A 13,532-nucleotide genomic window follows, 5' to 3' on the forward strand; every position below is an offset into this window, starting at 1 on the left:
TTAATTAACCAGACGTGACTATATTTCCCACGCAAAAACCTTGTTTTCTTCTCACTTTGGACATAGTTGTGCATTTTATTTCTCCTTCAGAATGTAGTTGAGTGACTTTTGAGCTATGTGCTGTTCTAGACAGTAGAGAGGCAGCAGTGAACAAGGCAAGTGAGGACAAATAAATAAGATATTTTCAGAGAGTGATAATGTGAATGAATGATGTTCTGGAGTGGGATCTCTCATAGACTGGTAAGGAAGGTATCTCTTTTAAGGAATGACATTTGAGGTTGTCATGCAAAGTAGGAACAACTATTAAGAAGAACCTAAGGTAGAAATAATCTTGGCATATTAGGATTGGAATGAATACCGGTGTGGTTTGAACTCAGTGAGCAAGGGTAAAAGTAGCATCCACATGAAATCAGAGAGGTAGATGATACCAGTCTTTGTGCCCTGTAAGCCTTGGAAGAGTTCAGATTTTGTTTTGATAGGATGCCTGTGAAGAGTTTTAATGAGGGAATGGTACATTCCAAATATTTTTTAAAAAATCCATCTGGCTTGGTATGGAGAATGAGTTATAAAGACCAAGATAAGTGCAGGGACATGAATTTGGAGGGTTTTTCTGTAGTACGAGCTAGAGATGGCATTGTCTTAGACTCACAAGCAGCAAAAGGAAAATAGTTAATTTAGAATGCTTGATTTGTGGTTGTATTTGTTACACACACAACCCTTGTCCATCCATCTCCCCCCCCCCACCCCCGCCCCAACCGCTAGGGTTTGTAGGGGTTGAATGGGAACTAGTAGAGAGGGAAAAGAGAAATCAAAGATGATTTCTAGGTTTATGACAAGTGGATGGGTATCACTTACTGAGATGAAGCTTGGGGGAAAATATAGTAGAGAAAATCAAGAGTTTTGTTTTGGCCACGTTAAATATGAGATGGCTTGTGGATATTCCATGTGGCAGTGCCAGATAAGGCAGATAGATGAAATAGTCTGAAGTTCAGGAGGGAATTAATTTCTAGAGACAAATTATCAACATGTATATATTTATTGTGTGTTGTGGACTACTTACTCCCAGGTTTGGTAACTTGCGAGGAAGACTCATACGACTCAGTGTACAGTCCTACTCATGGCTATGATTTATTACAGGCAAAATCTGCAAAGGGAAAGGACTCGTAGACTAAGTCCAAAGGAGACCAAATATAAGCTTCCAAGAGTTTGCTCACTGATGAAGCATTGGTGGTTCAGTAGTAGAATTCTCACCTCCCAAGAGTTTTCACACAATGGGATTGCACAAGACATGCTTAATTTCTCTAGCATTGAATTGTGGTAGTGCGTGTCAAGTGTTATCTACATGGCAAACTCATTAGACATTCAGTGCCCAGGGTTTTATTGGGGTTGGTCATATAGAACCCCTCTGCTATAAATTGCATACACCCAGAAAGAAAGCAGGTGTTCAGCATAAGCCATGTTGTATGGACAAATGGTTTAGGCACCACCCTTATAAGTTATGAAAGACCAGGAACACTCAAATCCAGGTTCCCAGATGCCAGCTCTGGGTCATCCTTGCGAGCAGCAGTCCCAGATTTGCTATGTTAACTCTTCTCTGCACAACTGCAAAGAAACATTTCTGTGCTACCTTTATATGAATTGCTTTTGGAAGTACTGGGGTTACTTCCAACGTTAACTGCAGAGGAAGGAAAGTCCTCCAAGCTGGATAGGCAAGGCCTCAAGTATCTAGCTGACACTCCAAGCCACTATTCTGTATGTTTATAATACACACTTTCTTGTTTTAGATCAATGTGCAGTGATTGAATTTATAATTAATCAGAATTAAAATACTAAGTTTTGTTCAGCATAATAAGTTATGTATGTAATTATCATTTTCCAATTTATCCATTGGTTAATGGCAAAGATTTTTTTTGATGTTTTTCACTTAATGATTTCTCAATTTAGAGCTGAGTTAGTACAACCTGAAAAGATAATTTCTTCTGTTATAAAACTACTTTATTGCTTTAGTTGTAGCCAGTCCCAGGTGCTACAGAAATTTCCAGTTAGTTGGAGCAATTTATGGCAAACCTCATCAGTAAAAAGATTTTTTGACTGTTGTATTTGTAACTTTGAAACTTATCTGTCAAAACCTTGATTCACTATAGTGTTCACGGAAGGCCTATCCTGGTTATTATATTCACCAATTAAACTGGTACCTCTTTGTGACTTAGCCTTTAATGGTGAAAACCTTTTGAAAAGTGTCTTTTGGTTATAACAGGTTTGAGTGACAATTCCCATTTTATAGTAATGTGGCTGAAAGAATACTCAAAATCAGTTTTATTCTTGAATCACAAATATCCATAGGAGTGGTGGGTGGGTTGGTGTTCTGCCTTTCGTAAATCTTTAATAAGAATTTGTGTCATGATGGTTTCATTTTTTAAGTGAGCAGAGAATTTGTAGAGAACAGATTTTATGTTAAAAAGTACCAACCAGCTAACTAAATTTGATTAGTTGTCATTTAGTTATGCTAGTTATAATGACTTCATTTTCTGAAACCATACAATTGAACACATGAGGGATTTTCCATTCCTTTTCAGGATAAATTCCGCATGTTTAATGGATATTCAGCACCCTCTCTAATCTCATGCCACTCTATCCAGATTTTTCTGCTATTTCCACACATTCCCCATATATTTTAGTCACTTGAATTACCCACAATTCTTCCTCTTCACCTTGCTCTATTTTGGGGGTTCCATTCAAAAAAGCTGTGTAGTATGAGCAAAGGTATAGACACAAAGGGAGTAAGTTCTGAGTAGAAAATTCATATGGTTGAGTTGCTCAGTGTGAAGCACCAGGTAATACATGGAAAGGATAGAAAGGACCACTGAGTCAAACTCTTGAGGTCAGAACCTAGCCTTATTTGTATTCCAAGAACAATATCCCTAAACCTATTGCATGAGTAGGTGAGTGCTTTAGTTAATGTCTGACATGAAAGACCTTGATGTAGTAAGATGGTTGTTGAAAGTTCCTAGATATATGGCCTGCTGAAACTTACCTAAATTTTTCATGAGAGATTACAATTGGGTGTTTATTGGACTTGTTCTATAGCTTCTAGCAGTAGGGGGAAAGGACACAGCTCCCTCCCCCTGTTAAAATGGAAAGATAGTGTAAACAACAAGCAAGCTCCGTAGCATTTCAGAAGATGATTGTGTGGAGAAAAATTAAGTAGGGGCCAGAGGTGTAATTTGAATAGGATAAGATTAGGAAGGACTCACTGATGACACACCTGAAGGAGAAGAGTGAATGAGCCAGGCTGCCACTTGAAGACATGTGGTTCCAGGCAAAGTGAGGGCCAGGGTGCTTTTGGAGAGGAAAGAAGAGGAAAGGGGTAGGAGATGAGGTCAGAAGTAATGAGCTGGGCTGAGAAAGGCTTGGTAGGCTTTTATTCTGAGGGCGAACAGGAGGAACCACTGAAAGTTCTGAGTGAACGAGTGCCATGACCTGCCTTAACACAGCAGCTCAAGTTATCTTTTTTAAACTAGAGGGTAGATGGTAGGAGGACTAGATGGAAACAGGAAACCCAGTAACAAGGCTTTTGCAGTGATCCGGTAAGAGAAGTTAGTGGCTAAAACCAGATTGATAGCAGAGGAAGGGAGGAGAAGTAATTTTCTTCTAGATATATTTTAAAGGGTAGCAAACACATTTTTACCACAGATACCAAATAATTTTGTTTTATGAGCTTTTGCTGGAATTTTTTGCCTAGCCCTCACCTTTGACTGAAAAGAAAAAAAGATTTTTAAAAAATAATTTGTATGTGCTTTGGTTTAGTGCTTTGACCCTCCCTCCCCAATTTGGTGAAATTTGCTGCTAATAATTCATAAGTAAGACAGCCTGGCCAGGTTAGCCAGGAACTCATCTCATTTTGTTAACCTAAATTTTGGAATAGTCAGGGCTGTTGGGGGTATAAAATCTCCATGTCAGTGAAATTGACATAATTATTTTCTTGAAGTTCCTGTTAAAGACTTTGATTATGTTACTAAGATATCAGGGTGTCCCCTTCTTGTTTAAAGTCATTCACTGTAAGATCATTGACATCTAGACAGCCTCGAAAAACAGAACAATTCATAGTAACACGGTGGATGGTGAAGACGTTTGTTTTCTTTTTCAGAAAGTCTTCACTCATTCTTCCAGCATGCTCTAATAGTTTATGGTCAGCAATTGCTTCATACTGAGCACTACTTATATCATTAAAAGATTCTGTTTTAAGACTGTATGGTATGCCAGGAGGGAAAAACAAACTAGTTTCTGACAGATATAAATGACAAAGGACTTTGTTGTGCTCAGTGTGTATAAGATGATCTGTTAGACACCCTTGTGTGAACATGGAACACAGACCTAGCCCAGAATTAAAATACCATGAAGAAGTTAATTTAAAATTGAGGTCACTCCTGACATGTATGTGTGTATGAGTATGTTTATACATATTAGAGGTGTTGGTGTCTTAGCATTAAGTTGCAGTGAATTTATTCCCCACTTTAAATGTTTTTAAACATTTTTTTCTATTAAGTTTTGGCCTACCTTAATTTTCAATAGAATGTTTGGCACTAGATGTCAGTTAAAGTCTTCTTAAAAAGCAAACTGTCCCAATTAATAATGGTCAGTTTTTTATGATTCTTTGTCTATAAAAATCAACCATTGGCTTTTTTTGCCCTATTTGTCCCATCTTTCAAAGGTGTGTTAAAAGACACAGATTACTTCTATAAAATAATACCTTTCTCTTCTGTATGTGCCACAGGAAGAAAGTAATTTCTGGTCAGGTTTTGGGTGTCCATTTATCACAATTTGTACCTTATTCTTCTGTTTTTAAATATGTAAATCTTTTAGTCAGTTTTTTTTTTTTTTTAAGTAGCTCTGTCCTAATTAAAAACAAAAAATCTTAAGCTTATATATATCTTTTCATCTTTTCTGGGCAGAGAGGCAGATGAAGGCTGTAAAAAACCTTTAGAAAGATTGCTGAACATCTGGCAAGAAAGAAGTGTGTATGGCGGCGAGTTCATACAGCAGCTGAAGCTGTCTATGGAGGACTCCAAGAGCCCTCCCCCCAAAGGTAGAAACATCACCACATGTTTACAGCTCTTGGTCTTTGCCTACTTTCGAATCAAATATGAAAAGCTGCAGTGGGGGTTGCTGTGAACCACCAGCGATTATATGATTCTTCAGAGAGAGATGATCATAAATGATGGTGAGAATTTATGTAGTGCTCACAGCGTGTAAGCCTGGTTCTAGTATTCATGCTATTCATCATCTCACACCCCCTTTTATTCTGTATTCTCTTTGACCCTCTTCTGCCTTTCAGAGACTCCTTGCACAACGGAAAAGTATAGTAAAGTTGTTGAGAGTTGTGGGGAAATAGGAAGTACTCTACACTAAGATTTTGTCCTAGCCCTGTCACTAACTACAGGAATTTGGAGAAGCCCCTTAGCCCTTTCAAACTTGGTTTCATGAAATTTTGATGTGGTTTTGGAATATACTTTTGATAATATGGTTGTCAGCTTGCTGTCTAAAATTGATTTTGTTCTTCAGCATAGAAGTATGTGCATGTGTATGTGTGAATTTTTACCAAGACCCTCTAAAGGGCTCATGTTATTTTATTTATTTTTTTCTTTTAAAGAGAAGTAAGATCAAATGTTGGTTCTTTGGCTTCTGGTTACTTGCAGTTTAATTCTCACTGGCATGGCATGTTTCTGAACTATAGATCTGATCTGATCACACACATGCTCACTGCCTGGAGGATCAAGTCCAAGTACTAATGTCGTATTTAGGACCCTAAATAATCTGAACTCATCTGCTTTTTTCCAGTTTCTTTTGCCATCCCCACACCATATTCTTTGGCCATACTGAATTACCAATGATTTCCCCTATGGATGCTGCATTGGCACCCCTTTCTTTGCATTTGCTATTACTTCTGCCTGAAATGTCCTTTTTCTACTTTCACTGTGTGCTAAACTCATTCTTCAAGCTTGCTGCTCTCATTCTGATGTCTTTCCCAGCTTGTCTAGGCACAGGCAGCCATTCCCTCCATGTTCCTCTGGTACTTTGTACTTGCCTCTGCTATAGAACTTAATATCATTCATTCAGTAACTCCTTATCGTGCCCCTATATTGATCTCTTCCAGCTCTGAGTTCATATGCATTTTATGGTGGAGTAACTTTCCTGTGAAACTCAAGGTTAAAGGCTTTCTAAGAATGATGTACGTGCTTTTTGGGGTAACCCCAGTGGTAGCTCCTGAAAAGCAAGTTGTTTCCTACTTTGGATTCTTATAGTGTCTATATTGTATCTTTTGGAGGTATTCTGCACAGAGTTGGGGAATTATCCAGCAGTCTTTTCTTTACTCTGCCTTAGAGTTCATTTGTAAACAGTGCTGATTTTTTTTTTTTTAAATACCTCTGGGCAAGTGGGAAAGCTCTGAAAGATGATGTTTGAAGCTAAATGTTGAATTCCAATTCAACAAGCATTTGCTGGACATGTGCTTTGAGTAAACAGCCATGCTAGGTGCTGTAGGGAAATAGAGAGGAGTAAGAAATAATTCTGTATTCAGAGAGCAGTCAGACAAATTGGGGGATTTGTGGCAGTGGTAGATTTGAAAATATCTCCATTGGGCTTCTGATTTTTTTTAAGCTTCTAGATAATAGCAGCAACAGAGGTGCTGTTCTATACGCAGGGTAATGCTAATCTGAAGAAGATAATTTTTCTTTCTCTATTCTGTAAAGATGAAAACACGTACCAGAAGGTTCCAATGTTTTTATTAGTCCCAGTTAACTCTCTCTTCTCACTCTCTTTTTCAAACTTGAGTTATGAGAATATTTTACCACAATCCTTTCAAAATATCGATGAGTTCCCCAGAAATTTATTTCCAAATTTAAATAGCCCCTTTATATTTCAACTTTGGTTCATGAATAATTCTTTGTCTTCAGACAACTTTAGTGTTTACCTTTAAAATAAAAACTTTCATGGTTTTACTTATAGGAGGAATATAGGGGAGCCCAATAAGGGATCAGGAAAAAAATAATAGTAAATAAAATGCCAAAATTAACAGGCAACTATAAATCAGAGACAATCTGTAGGGGAGGAGCGGGGAGAGGGGTCAAAATGGGGGAGGAAAGACCACAAGGGACTGTGGTGAGGGTGCACAGGTGAACTGGTGGTGGGAATTTTATGGGGACTACACCTGAAAGGAGAAAGAAAACATTGTACCAAAATAAACAATGATGTAAAATATATATAAATAAATAAATTATAAAAGAGATAAAAACTTTCCTGTGGAACTTTGACAGTTCTGACATTGGAGAGTGTAGTACATGGACTTGGGAATTTTGTTTGGGAATTAGGTATTTCTTGAGTTTATATACCTGTCTTCCAGGTGCAAGACCCCTGTATTCTAAAGTTGTCTCTGTTTTTAGGAATATTCAAGCTATTTGACTGACTGGAAAATCACACATGGCTCACATAGTATCTTACTGCAGGATTTAGAAAGGAATCATACAAAGGAAATAGCATTTATTGAGCACCTCTTGGGCACCAGCTTCTCTGCTGGCTCCTTTTCATGTTAATTTATTTTAGCTCCTTTCAGCTACTCTCTGAATTTGGTATTTTCATGTTTCAGGTGAAGATATTTAGAGTTGAAAGGGTATAATAGTAATTTTTTCCAAGTAGATATGATTGGTAAGTGGGAAATTCAAAACCAGTTCTAAAAGACTTTAAAGCCTGTGTTCCTCACACCATACTGTTACTGAAACTAAGAATGTGTGGATTCAGTAGACTTGAATTAGGGTATGAATGAATAAGCAGGTTCCCCAACTTTCCTGGCCCCAACATATTAATTTTGCTATTCAAAGCAAGACTTTAAAATCAGACTTCCAGATTATGAATCCTAACTCTGTTAATTCCAAGTTGTGTGACCTTAGCACTGCATTTTTCTTCTTTCAGCCTCCAGGTGCTCACTGTGTAGTAATATGACTGCTAAAAGTAGTCTTTCATAAAGTGAAAATAACTCAAACTATAAGTAAAATGTTATTAATGGAGTGATGATGTATTCTAATGTCTAATATTCTGAGTTTATAAACTAGTAGCAAAAGAAGGGGGAGATTTGTTTAGTATATTTTGTCCCCTAGATTTTTGTCCCCTAGATGCAAGATTGGAGAGCATAGTAGTTAAGAGCATAGACTTTAGGTCCAGTTTTCCCAGGGTTCAAGCCTGGACCTGGCCACTCATTTCAGTGGATGAACTTTCAGAAACGTGCCTCAAGTGCTGACCTTTGTTTGTTGTGGATCTTTCCTATTCACAGGTAAACTTAAATGTTCTTCAAAAAGTTTTTTTCCTGGGCCTCCCCGGTGGTGCAGTGGGTTGAACGCAGTGCTGTGAAGCTGTCTGCAGCCTCTGCAGCGCTGGTTTGATTCCCGGCCAGCCAGGGAGATACCCACATGGCACAGCAGACCTCTCCTGTCTCGCCTGCTGCTTCCCTCAGCAGTGTTTTTGGTCCGTCTGCCTGTCTCTGGTGAATTCTCTCTGTCTCTGGTGAATTCTCTCACCCCACTCTGTCTCTGGTGAATTCTCTCACCCTCCCGCACCTCTGGCCTGTACCCCAGTTCTTGTATAAAAATAAATATTTTTAAAAAATCCCCCCCCCCTTATTTTTTAGGACTGGAGAAAAGGAGGGAGCAGTTGTAACAATATTTTCTGATTCTTTTCTCAATTTAAAAATAATATAAAAATGTCAGTTATACCTCAAATTAAAAAAAATACTAAAGTGAAGTAGTATAAAATCTGTGAGATATTTAAAAATCCCACCCATTCGGAGTATTTATAATAGAGCGAGGTAACTCTGGAGAGGAGGAACCCTGGGGGGATATGGAGAATAATTCACTTCCAGTAGATCCTCCAGACAAAGATAGTCGAGAACTGGAGGGATCGGATGGTAATGGTTACCTCCTATTATACCCTCTTTCATCAGGATGACAAAGGACAGAAATGACCCCAAAATTATTTTTATCAGTTTGATGTCATACTTGTAATGTCAGGAGTGAGTGGGAGCATAAGTGGTAAAAGGAACCTCAGAATAGACGGCAGGTAACTTTGACTGTGGGGCCCAGAAGAGATCTAGCTTTGTAGGTGGTGACTGTTTGGTGAGGTGATTCAGGAGCCTCAGGCTAGCCTTTTGCCTGCCATAGCGTGAAATTCTACCACACTCACATCTGTAAGGTACTGTAAACTCTTAGGTAATTAGAATTGCTTAATGTTAGGAGTACAAAGGCCTTCTGGAGACACAGGCACAAGTTGGAGGGTAGAATAGGGGGTCTACAGTATGAGGACAGAACAATTTTGGCCACCTATAGTTTTTTCTATTCCTGTAAACAGAGTGGTTGAGTGAGTAAAAAAGGGAATGTAAATACTGTGTCTAGAAGCCAAATCGATAGTGAAAGGGTGCCTTATCTTAAATTGAGACGTAGGACTGAGGCTGACAGATTTTCTAGGTTTTTTTTAATGGCTGTGACTAGTTTGAGCATACTGTGACTAGATTGAGAATAGCTTTGTATAGATGATTCAGTGTCAGGTTACTGGGTAAGCTGTTCTGTTTGTGCAAAGGAAAGCAGGAATGGTCATTTCTGGGCTTTTCAAGTTATGTGTCTGCTCTTCGACAGGTTTCAAAGTTCGGTCTGTTGACACTTACCTAGGGATGTAAAGGAATAATACACTTAATGCCCCTTTAGAGAGAAGGCCTGTGCCTGTCAATATCCATGCAAAGAAGCAAGTCAGGTGCTTTCCAAGAGAGGCCTAAGAGCTGTGGGAGTTAGATGGAGATGGTGACCACCGCGAGACAAAAGGGAATACTCAGGGTGGTATTACCATTACCACAAACAGGCTCTGAACTTGGAGAGGCCATCCCAGGTTTTGAACAATGAGGGCTCAGCATTAGGAAGATTAATGAGTGTAGTCTAAGTTGAAAAAAGAGGCAGGGTGACAGGTTGGCACAGGATCTGGACAAGGCACGACGAGAAAGGGTAGATTATTGGTGAGGGGCTGTGGGAAGGCGCACAAAGGAGGAGATATGTGAGACATCCATAGAAGTGTGTAATCTGCTGGAATTTGGCAGAGATTCTGGTGGTCTCCAAGGCTTTGCACTTGAAAGATGGGCCAGTGGAAATGTTCATAATGGAACTAGGCTTAGCTCAGGAAAGGAAGAGCCGAAGGAGGTAGGAGTGATGACTAATGCATCCAGAGGGAGATAGGAGAGGCCTGGAAAAGAGGATGATAATGGTTACCTCCTGTCACACTTGTTGCCCTCATGATGGCAAAGGACAGACCCAGCCCAAATTATTTTTATCAGTTTGAGTTCAATCTGGTAATGTCGTGAATGAGTGGCAATATAAAGTGGCAAAAAGAAAACCAGATTAGGATGCAGATGACTGTGACTGGGACCCTAACTTGAGTAACAAGCTCTCTAATTTTGGACAAATCGTAGCCCTTGGTATGCTCATGAAAAATGTGGGGGAAACAAGACTGATCGGTCAGAGGCCTCCCAGTGCCAGAATGCAGGGATTCTGAGTGTCTTGAGTGATGTACAGTTTTCTATATATAACAATTTCTCAAAAAGTTTGGAAACTGAAGGGTGCAGGTCAGGTTTTATTTTTTTCTATCTTCTTTAGTATTTTTAACATTTATTTGGTGCTCTTTGGATACAAACAAAACAATACTTTTTTTTTTTTTTTTTGCCCTTGGGATTATTTTCTAGGGGCCACTTTGTTACTGTAGCAGCTGAATATCTGTGTGGGTTATAAGGCACACTACATGTCAACTAGGCAGCTACCATGTGCAAAGCATTGTTAGCTTTTCATATGAAATTATGTCCTAGAAGATTTTCCAATTAGAAAATAAAACAATCCTTGCTTTATGTGGTATTGCAGGATGGTAAAAATGGCCACTCGAACTGAAACTACACCACTAGTCATCTTAATAATCAATAGGGAAAATTTTAGTTGTTCTGTGACTTTAGACATTTTTTATCAAAGAATCAAAAATTCACTTTTTTTTTTTTTTTTTTTTTTTTGTGGGACCCTCACCGATGGCTGGGGATCGAACTGGCGCTGCAGAGGCTGCGGGCAGCCTCGCAACCCAGTGCTCAACCGCTGCGCCACCAGGGGAGGCCCCAAAAATTCACTATTGATTATGATTTGTATAGAGAGGGGGGAAATAAAGTAAATAGTAATTTGGCATGCTGTAACAAAAAATTAGAGACATTAAGAAAGTTTTTGTCTTTGTAATTTATCAAGAGTGGTGTGACCAAAACATACCTTCTTTTATAATTTATGATATGGAGCAAACATTCTTTCTGTGTTAGTGAAATGTCATATTCCTTTCTAAGTCTAGATCAGCTTCTAGCATTTCATCCTTTGTACTTTTAGTGTCAAAATATTTCTGAGAGTTAGTTTAATAAGTTTTTTTTTTTTTTGTCTGTCTCTTCCTCCAGAACATTGTCATCCTTTTCATCATGAACACTTTTCTTCATTTATGTTGATATGCTGGTCTTCACTAAGTGTCCCTGGCTGTGAATCTAGTCTCTAGAATGGCAACAATACCAGCATTCCCACAAACAGCTGTTTCTTCTACAACACTATTCCATTCAAATTTCACTTCTACCATTAGCTTTTGTTTTTTGTTTCTTTGCTGCTCTCTCATCTTTGTTGCTTAGTTCTGAGTATTCATTTTTATGAAATGTCATATGGGTTTTATCACTGGGAGATAAGGAAGGAGACAGCACAACTAAACACTTTGCTATCTGTGAACTGAATAGCAGATGTTAGTGACCAATCACTGACCTGAAAAAAGTAATTCGATTGATGAATGATAATGGTGCTTCTCTATTATTTACATAGTGATTTGTGGACTGAAGTTAGCAGCAAAGTTTGTTCTTTGTGCAATTGCTCAGTTAATAACCCATGGTAACTGAAGTTTGATCATGTTGTTGGGGAACAAGCATTTAACTAAAAAAAACCCTGGTAAAATCTATGCATAATGGGATCGTGAGAAGTTCAATGTGTTAAAATGTTGTTTCTTTCCTTTTTTAATTAGAACAGACAAAAAAAGCAAAAATAAAGCCCATGATGTTGACATAGCTTTCATGTCAAAAGTTTGATCAGTTAAAATGTAAGGTAGAGTATAGGATCTGCATCCCTGGTTTCAGAAGAATACATTTAAACAAAGTATACATTGTTCTGTTTGTAACTCAGATTTCTTAGGCCAGTGCATGGTGTCCTCCTCTTTGGACAGATGAAAGAGAAATTATATGGGGCTAAGTAATTTGAGTGCAGTGGAACGAACATAGATTTGAATTCACATCTATAGATGATTCATCTAGCTTACCTGACTGAGTCCTTCATTTCTTTACCTGTAAAAATGGAGATACAACATCTTAGCATTGCTGTAAGGACTAAATGTAAAGAAGCCACTGCAATGCCAGGCCTGAGTTAGGTGTCCAGTAGTTTCTTTACTTCCCAAACAAGAATTTATTATTTAGATTTATGGCCCACGGTTGTTTGGCATTATTTTGTCATTTTAAAATGATAATTTAAGTAATTTTTCTCAGTAGTGTTAGTCATTTCATAGTAATAGTTATATTTGATTTTAAGGTAAAGTTAGATTTGTTGTATTTTGTTTTTAAGATTTATTTATACATACAAGAGTTGGGGTATAGGCCAAAGGTGTGTGTGTGTGGGCGCACAGAACAGGCAGATCTACTGAAATACACTGCTGAGGGGAGCGGGACAAGACAGGAGAGGTCTGCTGCGTCATGTGGGGAATCGAACTCTTGCTGCAGTGGCTGCCATAGTATTTTTTCCAGTATGAGTCATAGGGATGCCCAGATTTGTTTTGTATTTAAAGGGATAGTTTAAAGGATATTTTTTGTCACTTTTAACATAATTTTGTTGGGCTTCTTTCTGCTATTTATTTTCTAAAATTATTCTGGAAAGCAAAAAAATCTTTTTATGTGAAGTTTCTTCTCTGCAAATCTTCATTTGCAGCGACTTGCTTCATTACCTTATCTGATAGTTTCTTAAGTTTTAGTTAATGAAGTTTTAAATGTGTTAGTTTGGTGAGTTTCACTTTTAGAAGCTTGATTTTGGTAGTGCTTTTTCCAGTGTGAGTCAATCTCAGATGACAGACTAAATGACAGGCATTTTGACTTTTTGGTAATACAGGGAACTACCTCAATTAAAAAAAAGTTGGCATAAAGATTAATGCTAAGCCATCTCTGGAAATGTACACCCCTTCTGCTCTTTTTTACATGTGGCCCATTGTACATAGCATTTACCTCTTACCTTTGTAGGCCCTGTGACCCAAATTTGTCACTTTTCTTCTTCTTTTTTTTATCTTTAGCAACAGAGGAGAAGAAGTCTCTGAAGCGAACTTTTCAGCAGATACAAGAGGAGGAGGATGATGACTACCCTGGAAGCTATTCTCCCCAAGACCCTTCTGCAGGACCCCTCTTGGTATGTCGT

General features: G+C 38.3%; 1 protein-coding gene across 1 annotated transcript in view; it reads left to right on the top strand.

Annotated features, from left to right (window-relative positions):
* RPRD1B (regulation of nuclear pre-mRNA domain containing 1B) overlaps positions 1-13,532 on the top strand; it is a gene marked incomplete at both ends in the record, with an annotated part of 51,940 nt that overhangs the window by 6,274 nt on the left and 32,134 nt on the right. Inside the window, 2 exons of the mRNA XM_084248061.1 lie at positions 4,953-5,086; positions 13,411-13,523. Of these exons, the coding sequence (XP_084104187.1) occupies positions 4,953-5,086; positions 13,411-13,523 (247 nt within the window). The remainder of the gene's footprint in view (positions 1-4,952; positions 5,087-13,410; positions 13,524-13,532) is intronic.

The sequence above is a fragment of the Talpa europaea genome, assembly GCF_964194135.1.
Source record: "Talpa europaea genome assembly, chromosome: 11".
In the NCBI taxonomy this organism is placed as follows: domain Eukaryota; kingdom Metazoa; phylum Chordata; class Mammalia; order Eulipotyphla; family Talpidae; genus Talpa; species Talpa europaea.